Below are 25617 nucleotides of genomic sequence, written 5' to 3'. Positions count from 1 at the left end.
AGCAACAGGAGCTCACCCCGTCATGGGGACTCAAACTGCCAACCTTCCGATTGGCAAGCCCAAGAGGCTCAGTGGTTTAGACCACAGCACCACCCTCTTACACTGCCTCTGACAGTGAAGGTAGAACATTGATTGTCTCTATCAGTGCACTCGCACAACCCTGACATCACCATCACTCTGCCTGGTCCAGGGAAGCAGATGCACTGCTCGTGTCTGGAGGGCTACCCTGTGTTTCTGCATAGGAAGCTCAGTCCACCTAGCTCAAAATTGTCTGCAGGGACCAGCAGTGATTCTGCAGAGTTTCAGAGCCCTATGCAGAGATTCATGGTTGAGTGGGGATCCCCATCCCCAGTTCGGCTCTGTACCATCAGAACTAGTCTGACTCCCAGAGCAGAATTATAACCAAGGCACCTTGCTGTACTGTAGAGCTGCCGTATGAGTCCTGGCTTCTCCCCATTATTCACAGTAAACCAATATGACAGAAACGAGCTATTCTCTCTTGTTCGAACCTGCTCAGGTGTGGTCTGTACTGGCTGTGTCAGATGAAAGATTAAATTCTATCTTGAAATCAGATCCCGACGCAAAGAATTTGTCTCTCGGAACTATGAAGTGGCTGCTATGTAAAAAAGAAGAAGAAGTAAAAAGGCTGCTACCTAGACTGTGGGAAACACGCGAGGGAGATTGAAGGTGCATTTCCCACAGTGGGTTCACCTGTGAGGGGGCGAAATGGCCATGGAAATATCTGCAGCAAACGGATACCAGGTTTAATCCCCCCCGCCCCGCCCCAAATAAGCTGCGTGTGAAATCCAGCCCAAATCCAGCACTTCCAAGTTCTATTACAGTTAGTTTTCAGGGCAGAGGGATTTCAGCATCTACTTAACTCTCACGCTGATTTTGGGGTGAGTTGGGGGGGGGGACATTAAAAAAATAAATACTTCCCCCCCCAGGTAAGCCACCACCTGACTCTTTGTTTTGCTGTGAAATATTTCGATTACTTAACAAAATTAAGAACAGTTTAGCAAGGGGGAAACAAGTTTATGTGATGGTTGTTGTTGTCTGCCTTGTCTGTAAATCACATTGGGACTTTGAGTTTTGTGGGAAACGATGTATAAATTGAATGAACCTAACCTAAACCTTGTTTATGGTAATTAGCTGCGCTTCTCTAGGGAATGCTTTGGATTTACAGCTTTATCTGGTTGTTGGACATTATTGGGTCCGTCCGTCCCCAGAGATGCTTTGATTCGGGTGAGGGACCTGGTGTGGCATAGTTGGTATAATGCCATGGTGAGGGGGACAGTCTGAGGTGCCATGCTCCTCTCAGCTTCAAAGCTTGCTGGGTAACAACATTTATTGCCCGTCAGTCTAATCTACTAGTTACAGAATAGCAGTCAGAGTAAAAGAGAGAGGGGAGGAATGTGAATGTTACCTTGAGAGCCTTCAGGAAAGGTGGGAAATAGTGGAAACAAACAAAATTCCCTTTTCTGCAGTGGGCTCAAAATGATATAAATGTGTTTGTGCATGTGCATGCGTGAAAAACAGGAATGTCACTGCATCGAGAATGTCTGTGTATGGTCAATACAGAGATGGGGTCCTAATTACTTTTTAGGTTCTGGGCTTCTCTAAATTCCAGTTCTTTGCATAAATATATATATATATATATAAAATCCATGCTTTGGGGTAAAATACATTTAGAAATGCATACATTTCAACAACAAAAACACATATTGAAATTCTTATTTTGGAATTGATTTGAAAATAAATTCTCAGATTAATGCAGATTAGTTAATTATTGATTAATGCAGAAGATGGGAACACATTTTTAAAATTATGATTTGTGAATGAGTGCATGCAAAATTGACCCAGATTGTCAATAGGTGGATCCATGTCTCCTGTAGGCAACTCGGGGAGAAAGAGGAATGTCTCCATTCTCCTGTCTCAGTTGAGATTCATCAAAGCATGGAAAACCATTCTGCAAATAAAAACAAACAAACAAACAAACAAATCCTAGAATAGTCTTGCTTCTTCCTTCACAGCATATAAGGGCATGATAACGCTCAGCCTTCTTAATTAGATGACATTTTACAGAGTGCTCTAAATGGGAACAAATAACTATTGGCACACATGCCGTGTTGTATTTTACTATGTGTATTAGTTTAATATGCAGGGTATTTGCACAATAAGGTTGTAACTCTGTTTGCATTGCTCCAGTTGATAGCTCTGTAAACGCCAGAATAAAATAAATCGTAAGGTTTCATTTCTTCCTATTTTTTTGTTGTTGTTGAAAAAAATATATCCAATTGTTCATTACCAATTTACTGCAGAATTACATTTCAACATGCTTGCTATTCGTTCAATGTATGTCGGTAGGGAGAAAGTAAATATTTCCTCAGACAACAAACTTGTGGCTCAGATAAGATTATCTTTGCAATTCTGCCCTTGGGCTGAAAGGAGAAGGGTAGAAGAACATTTCCCCCCATTTCTTTGTTCAGTTTTGCAATCCTTGCTTTCCTCTACAGTCATACCTTGAGTTGAATGTGCTTCGGGTTGAGTGCGTTTGAGTTGCGCTCCGCAGCAACCCGGAAGTAACGGAGTGCGTTACTTCCGGGTTTCGCCCCTCACGCATGCGCAGACGCTCAAAATGACGTCACACGCATGCACGGAAGTGGCAAAACGCCGCACGCGCAGATGCGCTGTCGCGTCTTACATTGTGTTCAGGAAGTGAACGGGGCTCCGGAATGGATCCCATTCACAACCCGAGGTACCACTGTACAGTGGTACCTCGGGTTAAGTACTTAATTCGTTCCAGAGGTCCATTCTTAACCTGAAACTGTTCTTAACCTGAAGCACCACTTTAGCTAATGGGGCCTCCTGCTGCTGCCGCGCCGCCGGAGCACGATTTCTGTTCTCATCCTGAAACAAAGTTCTTAACCCGAGGTACTATTTCTGGGTTAGCGGAGTCTGTAACCTGAAGCGAATGTAACCCGAGGTACCACTGTAATGCTAAGAGTCAAAACAATCTCATAACCAGTGCTGGCCCTACCTTTAAGCAGTTTGTGGTAACCATCTCAGGTGGCAGATGCTGGAAAGTGGGCAGCACTTGAAGGCCATTGGTGTGTGTACCGCACGAGCTGCCCTGCATCTCCCCAGTGGGGCAGCAGTAAACTACTAGGACATTTGAAAAAGCTAAGCAGGGTCTGGTATGGTTTCAAATTGGATGGGGGACTGTGAATTGAGATGACTCTTGGGGTCCCTTCCATCTCACAGTTGCCTCAACCTCTCAGGGCAGGAAGCATTACATATATGGCCCTGCTTGCAACTGAAGTACAGAAATAACAATGCAGTCCTTAACAATGTCTTCTCAGAAGTAAAGCTTATTGAATTCACTGGGGCTATAGCTTGTTTAGCTTATACGTAAATCCGGCACTGACTGTAGTTATGCTGTACAAACCAAGTTCTGCTTGCGCAACAGGGCTTGTTTAGTATTATTCTCATAGACGAATGGTTTCAGTTGCAATCCTAAGCCCACTTATCTGGGAGTAAGCTTAGGGCCCCACTCTCTTGGGGGCCCCCAAAAAATTTAAAGGAAAACAACAACAACTGGATGTACATTTCCAAAATATAAGATAAAAAACAAATAAAACCTACATACAGCAACAGTGTTTTGTGTTGTGTAGGCTCCTATGATGTAAGTAATGGGCCCTGCCTGCTAGCCTGCTCCCTAAAATACCACTGGTTTGCTCATTTCTATATATAGGATGCCTACATTCTGCATGTGCAAATGGCTTTAGGTCCATAATTAGGTCCATAAATTACCACATAGCATATATTCAACACAAAAAACAGCAGCAATTTGTTGTTGACAAAGGACAGCTGGACATATAAAGGGCCCCATTACCTTCAGTAGCCTAGATCTGGCCCTGGCTACAACCCCTTCATTCTGTTTTATGTTGTTCTGTGTGCTCTGTGTTTCCTTAGCATTCACACATGTGCTTTTACACCCATGTACATCTAGAGGCAAGATGAATTTGCCCCGTGAGAGTTTTTGCTTCTAGAGACTAAGAGGAGGGGTCTGAACCCAGAAGCATGACAAGTTGCAAAAAGTCAGTTCAAAAAGGCATGCCACAAATCTTTACTGATTTATCAGGGAGAGTTGCCAGAAAAAGTTGGCCTTTTCCTTGCAGATAGAGACAGCTGGAGATGTGCTTTTAAAGCACGATCATATCATGCAGTTCACGCTGGAATGTGGTTAAGGTTGGGCCTTTTTAAACTTTACTAAGAACCTTTCCCTATTTCTATGGAATTTTTTTGGCCTTCCCAGTGAACCCAGATATTAGCTAACTGACCTTACTTGCTGCTCTCCCCAAATTCCCACCTCTCCTGCAATCAGGTGCACAAAAAAGAAACAGACACTAGGAATCCCAAGCCTTCGGTGTTGTGACTAGCCACATTAGCTGCTAACAATGTACATAGCTCAAGCAGCGTTCTGCCCTGCCTAGAAGTGAAAGTAACAGAGGAGTGATTAAAAAGAGAGAGTGAATAAGAGAGTCCAAAGTTAGACAGCTGCCGTGTTGTCCGAAGCACATGGTAATTCAGCGGAGGAGATCAAAGGATGTGATGTCACTTTATAGAGAACAGAGAAACAGGTCAGGCGAGCCCAGGTAACTCGGGAAGGCAGGTTGCTAATTATTCCCAGAAGAAAGTAAGGTGTACGGTTACATTGCTACAGTAGGAAGTCAGGAGGTCAAACTTCCACAGTCACCGACTCAGCTGGGCACTGCCTGGTTTCTCCGCAAAAATCCTGCTGTTTTCTTCCCCACATCCCACAATCCTTAGAACATGGGAGAGAAAGAAAAGAGCTTCGCAAATCCCCCCTTGCAAGGTAAGTGCGTGCAAGCGGTGAGATCACCTTTGTTGTCTGCGAGGAACAGGGATTAGGTTTGAGGCGGTTAATGTTTAGCTCTCGGAAGCTACAGGCAGCTGCTGTCTGTCATCCCTGGTGGAGCTTTGCGCCTGCACGTGGATGTGCTCTCTGGGAAAGAGGGGAAAACCCGGTCCCCTCCTGCGATCCTTTTATGTTCTCTTTTTCTTGGAAATGCCTCCTCGATTCCGAGGAGTTGTGCTGAGTTGGACTGTGTTTTTAAAAGGACTGGGAAACATGCCATTCTTGGATGAAAGTCAGCATTTAGCTTCCGGTTCCTTGTGGTTGTTGCAGGTTATATTTTGCGGTTTGCAGTTCCCTTGAGTTGGAGGACTATCTTCAGTTTGCAATGAGGAAAAAGTTAACTTGAGGACATGGCGTATCAAAATCCAGGAAAATATACGCACTTGCAAATTTACTGGTGCTCCTATCAGCGGAAGAACTAATTTGACTTGTAACAGTTATTTTGCAGAGCCAGCTAGACCAGTCCTAAACATGTTTACTTAGTTGCAGTCCCTGTTAAAATTCAATAGGACCTGCTTACCGGCAAATAGGCTTTTGCATGTTGCTGTACAACGTACGTTGTCAAACTTGGCGGTGACATATGAAACAATGGCTTATCTTCATGACAGATGATTCTGGATAGGTGTGTACATAGCCAACTGTATGGTGAATACAAATTCTTCCTTGGCAACCAGGCAAACCTTGCACACATTGCTGTGCTTCTATCCACCCCCTTCCTCTTTTTTGGCCCCCAAATAACTAAGATCCATACCTGTGGGCAGGTAAGCAAATGGGCCAGTAATGTGTCTGGGGAAGCTGTTTCATAACAAAGCTTTGCTGAATGCCATCTGAATGGGTGGTGGAAGTGGAAGTGGGGAAACTCCCTAGCCCCATTTTATTATTGTTGCATTTTTAAAAAAATCAAAGAGCACAAATTTCGTTTTAAAAATGCTTCTCACTCAGGTGTGACTATACCCACAGATCAGAGCAATGAGGCCGGTTAGGTGACATGGCGGCCGAGATGGTTCCCTCTTTTTAGTGGCAGCTTTAGGAAGACCCAGCCACTTCAGGATGAAGGATGGAGGCACAGCTAAGGAAGCTGTGGGGTACATTAAGTAAAAGAATGCCTCAGAATTCCTTAAACAAGGAAGGTTGAGATAGCATACAAAATTTGTTCAGGGTGAAACAAATAGGCAAGGTTTGTGACTTGGCTAGGCGAAGGGCCAGGTAAGAGCCAAGATGGCAGCTCTAGCAGATTGATGATGATGATGATGATGATAATTTATTTCCACCCTGCCCATCTGGCTGGGTTTCCCCAGCAACTTTGGGTGGCTTTCACCTAACAGTAAAAACAGAATAGAACTTCAAACATTAAAAACTGCTCTAAACAAGGCTGCCTTCAGATGTCTTCTAAAAGTCGGATAGTTGTTTATTTCCTTGGCATCTGATGGGAGGGCGTTCCACAGGGTGGGCACCACTACTGAGAAGAGAGACCTACTAAACCTCTTGGTGTGAAGATTAGCAGAGGGGGCCTGCTTGGTAGTTCTACCATCCATCTTCATAAGTTTTTTTTGGGGGGGGGGGCTGGGGGCTGAGAGAAGTTATCATCTGTGGTGCTCCCTAAGCTGTGGAACTATCTCTTGCAGAGGTGCACCTGGGACCCTCATTGCATAGTATATGCCTTTGACCCCTGATATATATTGTGGGACGCGGGTGGTGCTGTGGTCTAAACCACAGAGCCTAGGGCTTGCCGATCGGAAGGTTGGTGGTTTGAATCCCCGTGATGGGGTGAGCTCCTGTTTTTCAGTCCCTGCTCCTGCCAACCTAGCAGTTCGAAAGCACATCAAAGTGCACGCAGATAAATAGGTACCGCTCTGGTGGAAAGTTAAATGGCATTCCTGTGTGCTCCTCTGGTTTTGCCAGAAGCGGCTTAGTCATGCTGGCCACATGACTCGGAAAAACTGTCTGCGGAAAAACGTCAGCTTCCTCAGCCAGTAAAGTGAGATGAGTGCCGCGACCCCAGAGTCATTCACGGCTGGACTTAACTGTCAGGGGTCCTTTGCCTTTTTTATATATATATTGGAACTTACCCTATCCTCTTGATTGTAATCTGTATTTTCAAATTGTTGTAACCTGCCCTGGGACCTTATGGTGAAAGGTGGATAAGAAATAAATAATGATAATAATAAATAAATAAGGAGAGGAAAAAAACAACAAGAAGAGAACAACCAGCTCACAGCAACACTCTAAACATCAGTTCAGTATTACTGTTTTGCACATACTGATGGATGCATGCCATCCAAATGTTTGACTAGGTATCCAAGTGAAGCTGGTGTTTATAAAAAGTGCATTCAAATGTAGCAAGAGTGTTAAGATCTGCAGACCATTTCAAAATAGATGGTAGGTATTTATCCTTCCAGGTTCAAAGCATTTTATCAGCCTTAAGGGCTCACAAAATCTTTTTTCTTTGTTGTTGCTGTGTTGTTAATTCTCACACCATGGGAATGTGATTTAAAAGCACGCAACACACAGACATCTGTGAATATCAAAGATTTCACCAGTGCAAAATGGAAATGGACAAGAAGTTGAGAACAACACAAAACATCCCTGGATGCACCTCCAGCATCTATCTGAATTAGATAACGTCTTCCTAAGGAGATGTTGCGTTGAGTCCATTCTACTCAGGTTATCAATATTTAAAACTTCAATCTCTGTTTTAAATCTGATGATGATAATGATAAAAGCATTTTTGCAAAGCATTTTCCCTAATATAATGCATTTTTTTACACATTACTTTCACACACACACACACACACACACACACACACACACACACACACATATGTGACACTTTGCCTTAATACACTCATTTTTGAATGCATTTTTGAGTTGGCATACTGCATCACACATTTCAGAGAGGTGTGAATCTTAAAAGACAGCCGCACATCACTTTGCATATTGGTTTGGGAAATGGGAATTGAACCACCCCCCTCCCTTAGTGTTCACTCGCTGCAGATGTGTTTATCCAGGGACCTGGTAATGTAACTTTAGAGGGAGACTTCTGCCTTTTTGGTTTTTTGCTCGCCTTATCTCTCCACCACCTTGAGCAAGCATTTCAGATTGTGATGGTGAAATATGCAGATGCTCATTTTCATGTGGATTAACGTGAAGCCTAAAGCAAGCAGGGTGTGGTTTTTGGAACAGGTAGAAAGTAAACACCAAATAATAGGCCTTTTGATGGCTGCTTGTTTCAAATTGGCACATAATTCAAAGACTTTATGTATCTGAGGAAGTTTGAGGTAATTTCTTGTATTTATATCCTGGCTTTCTCCCATCATGAAGTCTAAAGGCACTGGTAAGGCACATTTAGACATTGTGGAAACTCAGACCTGTTTAGCTTCCAACAGCTTCCTATGCCTTCAGATCACACCCCAGGACTTAATATACATATTAGGGTGTGGAACCAGATTTCCACACATATTCATTGTCTCTATTTTCCTGGGATGTGGTTGTTGTTGTAAATAAATTAATACAAAAACAGCTGGTAGTTAAAATCCATTGAGAAGTACAATAGAATTAAGAATGTGTAGAGCGCATATGGCATTCTTCACCTGATTATTTGACGGCACATGATGCAATGCACAGACCACAATATTGGTCCTAACTCCAGCATCACACACTTCTTTGATAACTCAGCGGTCAGTGTGATATCCGAAAGGAAAGCCATTGGGTTGTATCCAGTGCTGCCATTCTGCTTTTGCTTGTGCAACAGAACATCCGTCTCATCTCTCCCATGCAGTCCCCGCCCCCCCCGAAAATCTGCATCCAGGGTTGGTCCTCCCATTGGGCAGAATGAGGTGGCATCCTCAGGTGCCAGATAGATGCCTGAGAAGAAAGCTGTGTGTGCCACATGGGCTGTCTTGCACCCTTAAGCGAGTGTGCTGCCATCCATGGAGGATGCCTTCCCATTGCCACTGTTAAGTGAGATTCAAATGCTAGTTTCTTGGCTATCATGCATAGAATGTGATGCATGTCTGGGGATGGAAGGCTAGCCTGTCAACTTCAGTTTCTCATTTATCCAGTCTTGAATTCAGTCCACCCCATTTCTGCAGCAGTTGAAATTGCGAAAATTCACCAGCCTTTTAGTGCAAACGTCTCCCAATGAATACATTTTTGTATGCAATTTTGTATGCATGTCCCCCCCCCCACTTTTTTTTTTGCTACGTTCATGTTTTCATATGCAACTTTCATTGGTATATTGATTTTTATGCATATTCCCCATAATACACACTTTAAAAAAAAAAAAGGAAAAAAGGCTTGGAGAACTGCATCACAAAATTTGGATAAGTGTAGATTTCAGTTCTCATATTATTTCAGAATGTGTGAATTTGAGAGGTTTGCTTTTATAAATGCAAACAGAATTGAATCCTCCCCCCCATCGCAGTGTTGGCAGTGAGGCAATGCCATGTCCATCAACTTGGACCGCACCAAAGCCGGCTTGAAGACACCCCTGCCCAGCTACTGCCAACCGTATGTTTCATGCCCTTCAGAAATAGATGGCAAGAGTTTCCTCATCCGCTTCAGAGCAGCTGTAAAGCCTCTGCTTAGCATATGCATTTGCATTGTCGAAAACTTTTTAATTGGATGCAACGACAGATGCACAAAGCGCTCGGCGAAGAGGGGTGGCGTGTCACCGTGGTGCCGCTACGACTGAAACAAACACAGCCTAATTGACAAATCATACTGCAACCTGCAAATATTGATTTTACGGTGCGTGGGGTTGGGGGGAGAGCTAAAGTACAGCAAGGTTAACTGTTTTGCCCGGAGTGGTATACCGTGTCAGCTGTGAAGCACTAGAAATGGAACCGAGAGCTCCAGCTTTCCGTCCCTCTGCTCCTGCGCTCACTTGGTTTTAGGAGCCTTTCCAACATTCACAGGTGTGCCGGCCTGATTGTCTCTTCGCATAGCATGCTTGCTAATGCAGCGTGAGCTGAAGGTAACACCATCACAGTGCAATGAGAAGGGGAAGGGAAAGAGTGAAATTAATGGTTTTGGGGGGTCTAGTTGAAAAACAAACCCAACGAATTTAGGGTGCAAACTTAATCATTGTGGGGAAGTGTATAGCTTTGAGCAGGCATGGCCAAACTTGGCCCTCCAGATGTTTTGGGACTACAGTTCCCATCATCCCTAACCACTGGTCCTGTTAGCTAGGGATGATGGGAGTTGTAGTCACAAAACATCTGGAGGGCCAAGTTTGGCTATGCCTGGCTTAGAGGGAGAACACCTGCATTGCAAGCAGAAGGTCCTAGGCTTAATCCTCAGCATCTCTAGGTAGGGATGGGAGAGATTCTTGTCTGAATCCCTGGAGAGCCACTGCCTGTCAGTGTAGACAGTACTGAACTAATAATGATGATGATGATGATGATGATAAATTTATTTATACACCACCCATCTGGCTGGGTTTCTCCAGTCACTCTGGGCGGCTCCCAACAGAACATTAAAAATACGGTAAAAGACCAAACATTAAAAACTTCCCTAAAAAGGGCTGCTTTCAGATGTCTTCTAAAAGTCAGATAATTGTTTATTTCCTTGACATCTGGTGGGAAGGCATTCCATAGGGCAGGCGCCACTACTGAGAAGGCCCTCTGCCTGGTTCCCTGTAGCTTCACTTCTCGCAGCGAGGGAACCACCAGAAGGCCCTCGGAGCTGGACCTCAGTGTCCAGGGTGAACAATGGGGGTGGAGATGCTCCTTCAGGTATACTGGGCCGAGGCCATTTAGGGCTTTAAAGATCGGCACCAACACTTTGAATTGTGCTCAGAAACATACTGGGAGCTGATGTCGGTCTTTCAGGACCAGTGTTATATGGTCTTGGCGGCCGCTCCTAGTCACCAGTCTAGCTGCCACATTCTGGATTAGTTGTAGTTTCCGGGTCACCTTCAAAGCTAGCCCCATGTAGAGTGCATTGCAGTAGTCCAAGCGAGAGATAACCAGAGCATGCACCACTCTGGTGAGACAGTAGGGTCTTAACCAGCATACCAGATGGAGCTGGTAGACAGCTGCCCTGGACACAGAATTGACCTGTGCCTCTATTGATAGCTGTGAGTCCAGAAAGACTCCCAGGCTGTGCACCTGGTCCTTCAGGGACACAGTTACCCCATTCAGGATGAGGGAGTCCTTCACACCTGCCCGCCCCCTGTTCCCCCAAAACAGTACTTCTGTCTTGTCAAGATTCAACCTCAATCTGTTAGCCGCCATCCATTCTCCAACCGCCGAGATGGACCAATGGTCCAACTGGATATAAGGCAGATTCCTATGTTCCTATGTCTACTCAGAAGTAAGAATTGGTGTCCTATGCTGAAACAGTCTTGCACCAAGAATTCTGCACCAGCTGAAGTTTCTAAACTGTTTTCAGAGGCAGCCCTATGTATAATGCATTGCAGTGATCTAACTCAGATATTACCAGAGTATAGATGACAAAGATGATGCTATCGCTGTCCAGATAGGGGAGCAGTTGGGCCACCAGCAGAAGTTGATAGAAGGCAGTCCATGCCATCGAGGCCACCTGACAGTGATGGATCATGAAGTACCCCAAGCTATGTACCTGTTCCTTCAAGAGCAGGCAACCTCCCATCCTAGGAATCCTAGATGATCTAGGAAACCACCCACTAACAGTACCTCAGTCTTATCTGGATCTAAGTTAGGGAGCAAGCCTTAACGCTGGCACAAAATACAACAGATTCAAATCCAGGAGGGAGGCTACTGTTGGTGGAACCAGCCCAAGCCTGGTACACTTGGAATTGGATTTTTGTTGTTGTTTAGTCATTTAGTCGTGTCCGACTCTTCGTGACCCCATGGACCAGAGCACGCCAGGCACTCCTGTCTTCCACTGCCTCCCGCAGTTCGGTCAGACTCATGATGGTAGCTTCGAGAACACTGTCCAACCATCTCGTCCTCTGTCGTCCCCTTCTCCTTGTGCCCTCAATCTTTCCCAACACGATCTGTCCTTCCAGTGAGCACTCAGGGCTGATTTCCTTAAGAATGGATGCGTTTGATCTTCTTGCAGTCCATGGGACTCTCAAGAGTCTCTTCCAGCACCATAATTCAAACACATCAATTCTTCAGCGATCAGCCTTCTTTATGGTCCAGCTCTCGCTTCCATACATCACTACTGGGAAAACCATGGCTTTAAGTATACGGACCTTTGTTGGCAAGGTGATGTCTTTGCATTTTAAGGAATTGGATTTACTCCACCCTTTATCCTGGTCTAAGTTCTGCTGGGTTTGCAGGTCATGTGATGGAGCATCCAGTGTAAGTTTCTCCCTCTGCTTAGTCCCTCCCATGCCACACTCCCAGAATGCCCCTTTGGGGAACTTATACCAGCTTCGGCTGAACCAGTAAGGGATGATGGAGGTTACTCCCGTACAGCCCCAGATGAGTCAGAGATCCATCACTCGCTCATCTGGGTGGATCTTGTGCTTGGATTGTCCCCTTGATTATGTCCATTAACTTCAATGAGTCTACTCAGAGTAAGACTAGCGTTGAGTACCACCCCAGATTTATGGGTGCTGCCTTACACCAGTGATTGCTGAGGAATTTGATCTTTGCTAAGTCTAATACAAACTAACCTGATCTACACCTCCTGTTCAGATCAGAACATAGTTATCCTTTGGAGTTTATAATTCTCCAAATTGTGAGGGCGATTCTCTCCTTAAAAAAATAATGCATCAAAATGAGTGTTAAAATATGTTTTGAAATGTGTTGCTTTATGAGAAAATGCACTCAAAATGTGCATTTAAATGCTAGTTAGGTGTACATTTCCATGCAGTTGTTTTTTAAAAAAATGCAGGTTGATGCCAGACAGGGGGGAGGGGGTGTTCTGCATGTAAAGCATATTCTTTGCTAGTGAGCTATCGTCTGTCTACACCTGTGTTATGCTTATTCCCAGCTGCGCTGCCTGAAATCCTTTTTAAACTGGGAGATACCTTTCAGCTATGGACCCTCCAGGAGTTTAAATGGATTAACTCTCTACACTCCCCAGCCTCGGATATAGTGCTACTAATACCTGATTAAACAAGCCATCATCCTGTCCCCTGTATTGCAATGGGGAAAGCTCCCATTGGTGCATAGCTGTCGACGTTTCCCCCTTTTTAAGGGAAATTCCCTTATTCCAAATAGGATTCCTCGCAAGAAAAGGGAAAAGCTGACATCTATGCATTGGTGTAAATAGTAACTCTCCCCTTCCCCACAAGGTTAAGTACAAACATGAATGAGATGTTCCTCACACCAAATAAAATAATAATAATTATTATTTATTATTTATTATTTATTATTTATACCCCGCCCATCTAGCTGGGTTTCCCCATCCTCTCTGGGCGGCCCCTATTCTAAAAACAGAATAAAACATCAAACATTAAAAACTTCCCTTCAGATGTCTTCTAAAAGTCAGATGGTTGTTTATTTCCTTGACATCTGATGGGAGGGCGTTCCACAGGGAGGGTGCCACTACTGAAAAGGCCCTCTGCACACACAGTTGCTAATGAAACATTTAGCATATGCCTAATTGTCTTTTTAAAACAAGTGGATTATTTCCTTTTTATAAAAGTGTACTGGATCAGGCCAATGGCCCACCTAGTCCAGCACCCTGTCCTCACAGACCCCTAGGAAACACACAAACACACACATAAACCTGTGAAACCATGATCTTTAGTACTGGTCACTGCTGGGTGGATTGTGCCGTGATGGAATGGATAAACAGACCAGTTTCATAGCTATAGTTTGTTAGCGACTTTCTCAATAAAGTTGGCTAGACACTCCCTCCCCAAATGCAAGCAAACATAGCCTAGGGGGAAATGGTTGTTGCTGCCCACGTGGCTCATATTCTATCAGTTTTCAGGAGTCTAGTTGATACCTGCAACTTGCATTGAATACAGACAACCTGCCACGTCAGGGTTTGTGCTTTGTCTGGAGCGAACGGAGGGAATTTCCTCCACATGTTGGGTTCAATTACATGGAGCCAATCACTGACCTACGATGGAGACGAGGGACCTGGGGCCCACCAGATGATGTTGGACTACAACTCCCATCATCATTGACCATGCTGGCTGGGGTTTATGAGAGATATAGTCCAGAAGTATCTGGTGGACCATAGATTCTCCTCCCTTGGCCTAGATGGGGTGGTCCACAGAAATCATAAAACATTATTTCCAAGTAATGTGGAATCATGGGAAGATGCCAAGGAGTCAGACCATTGGTCCATCCAATGGTCTTTCCTGTGTGGAAGGGGCTCTCCAAGCTGGTGCTGGTGATTGAACCGGGGACTTCTTTCATGCAAACTGCATGCTGTACCACTGAGGCATACTCTAGCTTGAAATTGGTATTTGCTGCTAGACTTACTGAAATAGGTAAAGGTAAAGGGACCTCTGACCATTAGGTCCAGTCGTGGACGACTCTGGGGTTGCGGCGCTCATGTCACTTTATTCGCTGAGGGAGCCGGCATACAGCTTCCTGGTCATGTGGCCAGCATGACTAAGCCGCTTCTGACGAACAAGAGCAGCACACGGAAACGCTGTTTATCTTCCCGCCGGAGTGGTACCTATTTATCTACTTGCACTTTGATGTGCTTTCGAACTGCTAGGTTGGCAGGAGCAGGGACCGAGCAACGGGAGCTCACCCCGTCGCAGGGATTCAAACCGCCGACCTTCTGATCAGCAAGCCCTAAGCTCTGTGGTTTAACCCACAGCACCACGCACGTCCCACTTACTGAATTAGCTTGTGTCTATACCCATATTTGAAAGGGGGGGGGGGGGAGTACCATAGTCCTGCAGTTAGCTCACATGTGGCTTAGGCCTGCTCGAATAGTCCCACAGCTAGCTAAACTTCCTCCAAATTGCTGCTGATGCCAGACTTGACTAGCGGGTATCTCCAAAGCTTTACTCAATAGCTGTGCAGCTAGCTAAAGCTATCCATTAGTTTCAACCTCTCCTTTTGAAGATTGAACCATAACCACTTTTTTCCCCCAGTTGGGGAGGTTCCAGTTTCAGTGGGCTGTATACCATTAAAATTTTACAAGAATGCATTTGGTTGTGAGCATGTGGTGTTCCTTGCTTTATTTTATGTAGGTATTTTTTCCCATTTCACTGCTTCAAAGCATAAGGGTACATTGTAAACTTTTATTCCAGACTTTTTAATAATTCAACCGGTGGCCCCAAGCCAAAGCATCGCCAGATTTTGCCGCCTCCGCCCCCCCCCCCTTCTCAATAATACATGAAGATGTCCTATGGCAAGTTTCTGATCTGCCCACATTTTTTACCACATAAAAGTTGTGTAGGTTTTATGAGCTTGGCACTGCTGATTTTGCACGCCCCCTTGATGGCTTATGATCCCACTCAATCCCTATGGGCTCCACCCTGTCCACTGTGGATGCAGGGTCCACGTGTTGGAGAGATACCCAGAAGGCATGCCCCATTCCTTCCTCCATCCACGTATAACAGAGCCCTGCATTTAGACATACAGCACCAGACATTGGCCAGGAAAGGGAGGCAGCATCAAGAGATCTAGGTTATTACAGTGGTACCTTGGTTCCCAAACGCCAAAAACCCTGAAGTAAGTGTTCCGGTTTCCGAACATTTTTTGGTAGCCAAACATCTGATGCGATTGTCAGCTCTTGCTTCCGGGGTCCCTGCACCAATCAGAAGCTGTGCTTTGGTTTTCGAATATTTCGGAAGTCAAACGGACTTCCGGAATGGATTAAGTTTGCTGCTTTTGTTTTTGAGGCTTTTTTCAGTTAATTTGATTGTGTGACTGTGTGGATGATATTTTTTATCATCTACAATACTATCTTATTTATTTTATAGTACAGTACATTGATTATTGCTTTCATTTCTTGGATCAGTGGTCTCGTTAGATAGTACAATCCATGTTAAATTGCTGTTTTAGGTGTTGTTTTTAAAAGTCAGTTTTGTATTACTTTCTATGGGAAAGCATGCCTTGGTTTTGGAAGGAACTACCACTGTACCTTGTTTGTGGGCATCTCAGATACATTCAATTGGCCAGTTGGGGGGGGGGAGATTTTGGATTATATGAACTTTTCTTATGATCCAGCAGCAGTTAAAAAAAAAAAATTGGGGTAAGTCTTCTTGGAAGAGCCCGTGCTGTAGTTCCTAGTTTTATGGCCTGCCACCTTTATACAGAAATGCCAAGGACTGACTCTGCAGCCTTAGGTGCTCTACAGCTTGACCCTACACATTATATAGACCTTTTATGAATTTAGGAAGCAAAGGCAGCACAAAAGGAGCTGGGAGGGCAACATTGTAAGGAGACATCACCCTGGGCATTGCTGAGATTCCGCCCCAAATTTTGTCACATGAGTGGTGGTGGCACGATCATAAAAACCCCAGGGAAACTCCCCCAGTTTTCCCAAGTTGAAACAACATGGAAATGAGTGCTAAACTTCCCCTAGATTCCACTAGATTTCCAAAAGTAGTTTTCAGGTTGTGTGAAAGATCGCATAAAATGTGAAAACGAGCAAGAAAACATCAGGGAAATGGAACAAAGTGCCATCTAAATGCAGCAGTTGAGGCACATTAAAATAATTGCTCTGTCCCCTTAAGTATAATTCAGCTTCCACCACCCCCCCTAATTGCTTTCCCTTGCTTCAGACCAGTAAAGCTCCCATTCTCTCTCTTCTGTAGTCTAGGCTCGATACATAACACGCAACGGTTAGCTATTCAGACGGTTTCTGAATAGCTGACTTTTATATATTGAAAGGGCAAGCAGCCATTGTAGCTTTATTCTGGCATTCCTGGGAGTATGCCATTGTGCTCTAATGCACGGGCACAATCAAACCCTGAGCAGTTCGCAAAGAGTTTCCTGAATCACTGTCATCAGTCTGTAACATAACGCAGATAGGTCCCCCACCCTACCATTCCCCTATCAGCAACTGTTTTCCTCCTGCCTTTCTCCTTTTGTTGTTTTTTGTTTAAATCAAACCCGAAGGAGAGCTCCGCAAAGCTTGAAAGCCAGCTCACTAGTACGCTGTGCTTTTATTTGCTCATAATTAGGTGCAAACCTTTCTGCCCATCTCGGATCAATGTCAGGGAGCAGCAGCTGCTTCTTGGAAGCAGTACAGAAGGCTGAGTAACAGTGTGCTTGTTTTGCTTTGTGCAAAACCCAAGGCATACATTCCTAGATCACCTTCTCGCGTTCCTCTGGGCTAGTTGTGATTTGAAAGTTCAAGCTACCAGGCTGAGGTCTTTGAGTGCCTGTCAAATGTCTGAAATCAGAGATGAGATCCAGGTACACCTGGAGAAGATCAGTGAGGGGTTTTTCATGTTCTACCAGCTTTTGGCAGAAGCCAGGGATTAAGCTCCAAGGGCTCTCTCTTGTTGTTGTTGTTTAGTCGTTTAGTCGTGTCCGACTCTTCGTGACCCCATGGACCAGAGCACGCCAGACACTCCTGTCTTCCACTGCCTCCCGCAGCTTGGTCAAACTCATGCTGGTAGCTTCGAGAACACTGTCCAACCATCTCATCCTCTGTCGTCCCCTTCTCCTTGTGCCCTCCATCTTTCCAAACATCAGGGTCTTTTCCAGGGAGTCTTCTCTTCTCATGAGGTGGCCAAAGTATTGGCGCCTCAGCTTCAGGATCCAGTGGCATGGCGTGGGGGGTGCAGGGGGGGGGCGGCCGCACCGGGCGCAACATTTGGGGGTTAGGTTAGGGGGCGCAAATCCATGGGTTAGGGGGCGCAAATTACTTGCCTTGCCCCGGGTGCTGACAATCCACGCTAGGCCACTGTCAGGATCTGTCCTTCCAGTGAGCACTCAGGGCTGATTTCCTTAAGAATGGATAGGTTTGATCTTCCGGCAGTCCATGGGACTCTCAAGTGTCTCCTCCAGCACCATAATTCAAAAGCATCAATTCTTCGGCGATCAGCCTTCTTTATGGTCCAGCTTTCACTTCCATACATCACTACTGGCTCTCTCTAAATCCCAGCTATTCCCTTTATGCTAATTGTCTTCTCTGCCATTGGGGCTGACATTTGCCAAAGAATTCACTTGCTGCCATTTATGGGTGAGTCAGAATTTGGTGCTCTGCTACGTCACACTCTATGCACATGGTATGGCCACGAAATGGTGTGTATGCATCCTGGATGCTACTGGGCTTGCCTGATTGTGGATGGGCTGCAGTCGTAAGATAAGGTCTACAGCTCTGCAGCAGAGCATATAAGCATTTGCAAAGACCCAGGTGTCATCCTTGGCATCTTTCGTTGAAGAACCTCTAGTCAACCAGCTGAGCTGGGGGAAGCTTCCACCTAAAACCCTGGAGAACTGGTGGGCAAGCAGTGGCTAGAAAAGTCTCAGTGGGCACTGTGGTGTGTAATCACATAACAGCCTCTTCTAACCTCTCATAATCGGGTCCCCTTTTAGTCTCTTGAGGTTGCTTTCATGGTGTCCTCACAATATCTTTGTCAATATCCTTATTGTGGCACCCAGAACTGGACACAGTACTCTAGGTGGGGTCTGACCAAGGCAGAATAGAGCAATGCTGTTACTTCCCTTCATTGGGACGCTATACTTCTGCAGCCTAGAATAGCATTTAGTTTCTCCCCTGCTGCATCATACTGTTGACTCATGTTAAGCTTGTGGTCTACTTAGATTGTTTTAACATGTACTGCTGACAAGCCTAGCCTATATTTGTGCAACTGATTCTTCCTGCCTAAGTGTGGAGCCTTACAGTTGTCCCTACTGAAATTCATTTTGCTAGTTTTGTCCGGTTCTCCAAGCTGTTAAGGTCATCTTGAATCCTCTCTTGAAACCCCTCCCAATATGGTGTCATCTGCAAATTGGATGAGAATACCCTCGATTCCTTCATCCAAGTCATTTATAAAGATGTTGAACAACAACGAACCCAGAACAGAAACCTGCGGCACCTCACTTGCCACCTTTTTTGCCAGGATGATTAGGAACCATTAGTGAGCACCTTTGAGGTGGGGCTCCATCCATTCTGCAAATCCACCTAACAGTTACCGTATTGGCCTGAATATAAGCCGCACTTCTCCCCCAATTTCCGACCATGAAAAGTTAAAATGCGGCTAATATTTGCGACCTTACAGTATGCAGCCAGGAGCATGGAGCCAGCAGCGTGGTGAAGCGGCGTCCACCCTGTGCATAGTCCCCGTCCTCTCCCCTAAGGCCAGGAAGGGAGAGAGCGAGGAAGGGGAAAGGCCGCTGGCAATGCAGCACGTCTCTCCCCCCCCCCCCCAGTATGCAGCCAGGAGCAGCGAGGAATAGAGCAGCTTATAATTGGGTATTTTTTCCCTTTTTTCTCTCTCCCCCCCCCCTCCAATTTTTAATATGCGGATAATATTCAGGTGCGGCTTATATTCGGGCCAATACGGTACCTTACCCAGCCCAGATTTTACCAGCTTCTCTGCAAGATTATCATGGGGGACTTTTTCAAAAGCCTTACAGAAATCAAGATAGACTTCTGCCACAGCATTCCACTGAAGCTTGTAACTGTCAAAAAGAAAGAAATGGGGGGGTGTTTTTTCTGGTGGTATTGTGTGGGTGGTTTACTAGGGAAGAACTGGGCAACCCAAATCTATCCTATTTCAGTGCGACTGGTGCTCAATGATATGTCTGCCCCATTCCATTTTATGACAATTTTTTAAAAGCGTACCTGAAAAACAATGTATTCTTGTTTGTACACAAATTTTGTGTAAAATATGAATTTCCAATGCATTCATCATCTGTAAAATACATGTTTTATATTATTTTAATGTGAAAATGTTCATTTCTGTGCAATGCAAGTGCTTTTCGAAATCTGGCGTAGTGCGCAATTTGACTAGGGATTGTGTTTCAATCCACAAGGAAGTTCAGAGCATTGAGTCTGACCCAACTAATTTCTCCCACAGCCCTTCTGTTGTACATGAAAAAACTCTTTGAGAAGACTTGGGCCTTTTATTGATGATGCGTGTTGAATGGCATTGCCAGGCAGTGAGAGGGGCCAAGGTGAGCTGGTGGATCAGATATCCTAAAGCAAATGCACTGATATGCTCCACTCTTGAGCACTGGTAATTATTTATGATTTGACATCAGTAAATGGGGCGGGGGGGGGGGAATCTGCAGGACTAGAACAGAAAAGCAATCTTTTCGGCTCATGCTCTGGGTAATTTGATCTGAAAGTCACTGAGGTACATAAACACAAAATAACTCAATTGTGCTTCCACAGTGCACATTGTAGAGCTGAATCAATTTTTTCCCCTGCCTGTTCTCTTCAAGCTACCAATTTCTGCATCTTTTCCTCTATTGCTGAGCTTTTATTTTCCCTGCTTCCTTTTCCTTTTCCATTTTGGACCTCTGCCCACCTCCCCATCTCCTTACCTGTTAAGATGCAACGGTATTTTGCAGTTTTGCACTTAAAACAGAGGTGTCATTGGAGCAGCTTGGTCCTGCTATTTAGACTCTTGAAAAACTTTGTATCTCCCCACCTTAATGACTCTGCAGTAAGCTGTGGAGCTCAAATCAAGCCCTGCTGCTACACGGTTAAATCATAAGCACATCATTCTCCGGCAAGTCTTAAGAAAATAAGGCGACACTTGCTGGATTCAACTGTCCATCATCCTGCAGCCCGTTTCTATCAGCAGCCAATAAGGATGTGGGGGGGGGATTTGATTCCATTTGCATTTAAAGGTGAACCTATGTACCTAATTCACACTTTATGTGAGAATCAAAACACAGCCATTCCTCAAAGTCCACACCTCTATGAATTTTGTGGTGCAGTTCTCAAACCAACCACTGTTTAAAAAACACATTTATTGGGGAAATGTGTGCTTAGAAATGAATATATTAATGAAAAGAACATAGAAAAATGCATTATATTAGGGAAACCGCTTGGGGGGAAAGTGTACAATAGTACAAAAAGGGGGGGGGGTTACTAGGAGCAGGTCACACTAAAATGCTGACAAATTTTCATGAGGATTTGAAATAAGAGCTGCAGAAATGTAAAGAACGTAACTGAATATTGGGAAAAATGAGAAACTGAGAGAGTCAACATTGACAGATCTGACTGCTCTTGCTCACCACTGTTGCTTTCCTATATTTAGTATTCAGTAGCATGGTGCCTCTTTTTGAGTACTGATTTCATTTGTCCATTGCTGCGTAGAATCTGGGCAACAGTGTGCCAGTGGAAAGCCTGGCTTTCAGATGGTCATGTTGTTACTGCTTACGGAGAGTTAAGGGAGGAGAGGCAAGGTGCACCAGACCAGGCAAGGTGCCATCCCCGACTGCCAAGACAGACCATCCTTTAAGGTGGAAAAGAAAAACCCATCTCCAAAGCGTGTTCTCCCTGAAATCATAGAATCATAGAATCATAGAGTTGGAAGAGACCACAAGGGCCATCGAGTCCAACCCCCTGCCAAGCAGGAAACCCCATCAGAGCACTCCTGACATATGGTTGTCAAGCCTCTGCTTAAAGACCTCCAAAGAAGGAGACTCCACCACACTCCTTGGCAGCAAATTCCACTGTCGAACAGCTCTTACTGTCAGGAAGTTCTTCCTAATGTTTAGGTGGAATCTTCTTTCTTGTAGTTTGGATCCATTGCTCCATGTCCGCTTCTCTGGAGCAGCAGAAAACAACCTTTCTCCCTCCTCTATATGACATCCTTTTATATATTTGAACATGGCTATCATATCACCCCTTAACCTCCTCTTCTCCAGGCTAAACATGCCCAGCTCCCTTAGCCGTTCCTCATAAGGCATCGTTTCCAGGCCTTTGACCATTTTGGTTGCCCTCCTCTGGACACGTTCCAGTTTGTCAGTGTCCTTCTTGAACTGTGGTGCCCAGAACTGGACACAGTACTCCAGGTGAGGTCTGACCAGAGCAGAATACAGTGGCACTATTACTTCCCTTGATCTAGATGTTATACTCCTATTGATGCAGCCCAGAATTGCATTGGCTTTTTTAGCTGCCGCGTCACACTGTTGGCTCATGTCAAGTTTGTGGTCAACCAAGACTCCTAGATGCTTTTCACATGTACTGCTCTCAAGCCAGGTGTCACCCATCTTGTATTTGTGCCTCTCATTTATTTTTTTTGCCCAAGTGCAATACTTTACATTTCTCCCTGTTAAAGGTCATATTGTTTGTTTTGGCCCAGTTCTCTAATCTGTCAAGGTCGTTTTGAAGTGTGATCATGAGAGCATGTGTTGCGGTGGCGTCTGCTGAGCCATCCCTCTGTTTCCAGGCAGTGTTGTTAAGCTTACCTGTGGCAATGATTGGATGGTTGGGTTGCTGGGGCAAATTACATGTTGCAATTTTGGTGGGTGGGATCAAATGTTTTAAATACTGGGCACTCAGCTTATTGCTTTCTCTTTCGCTGAGTGCATCGGATCACCCGCCCGCCCACCCACCCTGAGTTCAGGGAGTTTCGTTTGACCTTGCTATGCATGTCATGGGGTTGTCTGCCGTTGGGGCAGGGGCCTGGTAGGAATTTTGTCCATCTGGCTGATTGGCTGGGCCATTTGGTTTTTGCCTACTACGTAGCAAATCGTCACAATTTGTAAGATTGCGGTTAGGCATTGGTTATAAATTGGTTGGAGGAGGGGTAAGGATTGGCTGGGCCTGCCCCTCCAATGCTGGTGCGGAAGGGAATTCCGTTAAAGGAATCCAGGGGCTTGCCACAATTTCGTCCGAATCCCTGAAATGGGGCTAGGGCTGGCAAGCACTGGGGAGTATGTGGGTGAGTGGTGAGGGCCTGTGACTCAGCTCCATTGCTCCCCAATATTGTTTTCCCTTCACTGGCTTCCGAGGGAGTTCAGAAGTCAGTTCTGTCCCAGGCGGGAAGGACAGATAGTCTTAACCAATGCCTAAGCAACCACTCACAGGTATGTATTTTAATAAAGTTGTGGCCAAAATTATGCCAAAAACCTTAAACAAAAATTACGTGTGATTTGTGAATTATGTTGAGGGGTGGCTTGGGGACCTTGACACTCAAATGCTCATGAGATGACTATCTGCAGGTTGTCACATGACCAAAGGGGCATCTTCTGATGACCATCAGTGGACAAGAAGGAAGGAAGGCATTCTTATTAGACACATTCACACTGTGACACACACACACATCAGAATGCAGAACCTCCCTTCTGCTGATACAGCGGCTTATTCCCCTGGTTGTTCCTCAGCTTACGAAATTACATGTAAAAGCCATAAACTCTTTTTGTATCATTCATAAACATAAAAAAACAACAACATTATATCACATATCTTTGACTTGTCAATAATTCTCTCCTTAGCCTGAAGGGTTGGGGAAGAAAATTATTCCTGTTCCACATTTTAATTATGCCATAAACTTTGGGAAATGACTATTGATCTTCTACATATGGCATAAAAAGATTGCTTTCTTCTTGTCATATAAAGACATTCTGAAACATATTAGAGAGATTGAAGCACATACACTGAACACTCGGATCATTTTCTTCTGTTAAAAAAATGTGATTTTTTTTCAAAAATATGCAACCAAATACTTTTATCTCGGGGGGATGCATTTTAACTAGTTATCTGCAGCCAAAGAGTTGTCTGGTCAGTTAATACCAATAAATAGCAATTATTTCTTTGTTTATGTACTGATTTTCATACAAAAATCCAAAGCAGCAAACAGTACAAAAACAGAAAACCAAGAGCATACAGATTAGTTACACTTAAAATGCTATATACCAATTATGGCCTGTCGAGTGATAAAGTATTCCCCTTCCAAGGGGAAGAACCTGAGGTTATCTCTAAAATCAAAGAGGGTTGTTTATTTATTTATATATTTATTTGCTATTGTTAGGTGCTTTTCTCACAGGGGGAGCCAAAGTGACTTACGTTAAAACCAATAAAAATCTTTAAAAGCAGTTAAATGACTACAAGAGATTGGGACTTACTCTTCCCTCCCCACCAGAAGAGGCCACAATGCCACCCTTCAAATTTAGTGCCAAAAGACCAAGTATTTGCATGGCCCCTGAAAATGGATAAAGATGGTGGCAGGCATGACTCTACCAGGAAGAAACACTAGTGAGTAGGCTTGGTCTCATCATCATCATCATCATCATCCTCATCATCATTTATTATTTATACCCCGCCCATCTGGCTGGATTTCCCCAGCCACTCTGGGCGGCTTCCAACCGAATATTAAAAACAATACAGTGTCAGACATTAAAAACTTCCCTAAACAGGGCCTCCTTCAGTTGTCTTTTAAAAGTAAAATAGTTGTTTATTGCCTTGACATCTGCTGGGAGGGCGTTCCACAGGGCAGGTGCCATTACCGAGAAGGCCCTCTGCCTGGTTCCCTGTAACCTCACTTCTCACAGCGAGGTATTCCAGAAGGCCCTCGGAGCTGGACCTCAGTGGAGTGGACAATGGGGGTGGAGATGCTCCTTCAGGTATACAGGACCGAGGCCATTTAAGGCTTTAAAGGTCAGCACCAGCACTTTGAATTGTGCTCGGAAACGTACTGGGAGCCAATGAAGATCTTTCAGGACTGGTGTTATGTGGTCTCGGCGGCCACTCCCAGTCACCAGTCTAGCTGCCGCATTCTGGATTAATTGCAGTTTCCGAGTCACCTTCAGAGGTAGCCCCACGTAGAACGCATTGCAGTAGTCCAAGCGGGAGATAACTAGAGCATGTTGCCACCATCTGAACTTCCTGTGGAGGGGGTGCACAGGGAAGGGTTTCCCAACAGTCCCAGATTGACATTATGATCAAACACCTCCCTGGCATTCGTTCTCCACCTTTCCCCTTCCACAAAGTCTAAAACTGGGCACAGTCAATGCATGGAGGGTGGGTGCAGGATCACACCTTCTGTCCCCAGCCGCCTAACCTTCATGCGTTCATTTTTATTTTATTTATTAAATTTGTATGCCAACTTTCATCACAAGATCGTGGGGCTGTTAGAAACATAAAAGCGCAAAACGCATAGTGTAACACCGCCACCTCCGTGTTCACAGAGCTTAGGGGGCAATGGGGGCAAAGACACCACATTCCTCCCATTCTCATCGCCACCCACAAGTTGGAGGTTCACTGTCTGAAGAGCGGAGCCTTTTGGAACTGTACATGCAGTGAACTTAACCCCTTTCTTCCATAGCCTCTCCCAATCCTCCATTATTATATTATGTCCCACATCTCTTGCCCAATCAATCATAACCGATTTAACTTGTTCATCCTTTGTATGCCACTCCAACAACAAATTACCGTATGCATTTTAGACATATTCTTAACTTTAGTATCTAACAAGTCCACTTCTAATTCGGTTTTTTCTGTTGCAAAACCATTTCTCTTATCCATCTTATATAATTCATTAATTTGATAATATTGCAACCAATTCACTTTATCTTTAATTTGTTCAAATGGTTTTAATTTAAAACCTTCCTGATCCTCTTAACAACAAATCTGAGTACCTCAACCATTTGTTTTCCATATTTAACTTTTTTGAGGCCTGTGCTTCCATTGGTGAAATCCATTTTGGTGTTTTTCTTACTAAGAGATCTTTATATCTAGTCCATACATTGTATAACGCCTTTCTAATTACATGGTTCTTAAAGCCACTGTGGGCCTTTATCTTGTCATCCCATAGATATGCATGCCATCCAAATTGATTATCCAGTCCCTCCAAATCTAACACATCATCGTTCTCTAATTGAATCCAATCTTTGATCCAGCAGAAG

General features: G+C 44.7%; 1 protein-coding gene across 3 annotated transcripts in view; it reads left to right on the top strand.

Moving 5' to 3' along the window:
* Positions 1–25617, top strand: part of NAALADL2 (N-acetylated alpha-linked acidic dipeptidase like 2) — a 770720-nt gene that overhangs the window by 229573 nt on the left and 515530 nt on the right. For 2 of the 3 annotated variants that reach the window (XM_028731602.2, XM_028731601.2), the window contains exon 1: positions 4428–4879. The exons of the other annotated variant lie outside the window; for it this stretch is intronic. In XM_028731602.2, the coding sequence (XP_028587435.2) occupies positions 4837–4879 (43 nt within the window). In that variant the 5' untranslated portion in view covers positions 4428–4836. Of the gene's footprint in view, positions 1–4427; positions 4880–25617 lie in introns of those variants that run through there. 3 annotated transcript variants of the gene reach the window in all.

The sequence above is a fragment of the Podarcis muralis genome, chromosome 6, assembly GCF_964188315.1.
Source record: "Podarcis muralis chromosome 6, rPodMur119.hap1.1, whole genome shotgun sequence".
In the NCBI taxonomy this organism is placed as follows: domain Eukaryota; kingdom Metazoa; phylum Chordata; class Lepidosauria; order Squamata; family Lacertidae; genus Podarcis; species Podarcis muralis.
Note: the sequence above shows the minus strand (reverse complement) of the source record. Positions and strands in the feature narration are given on the sequence as shown.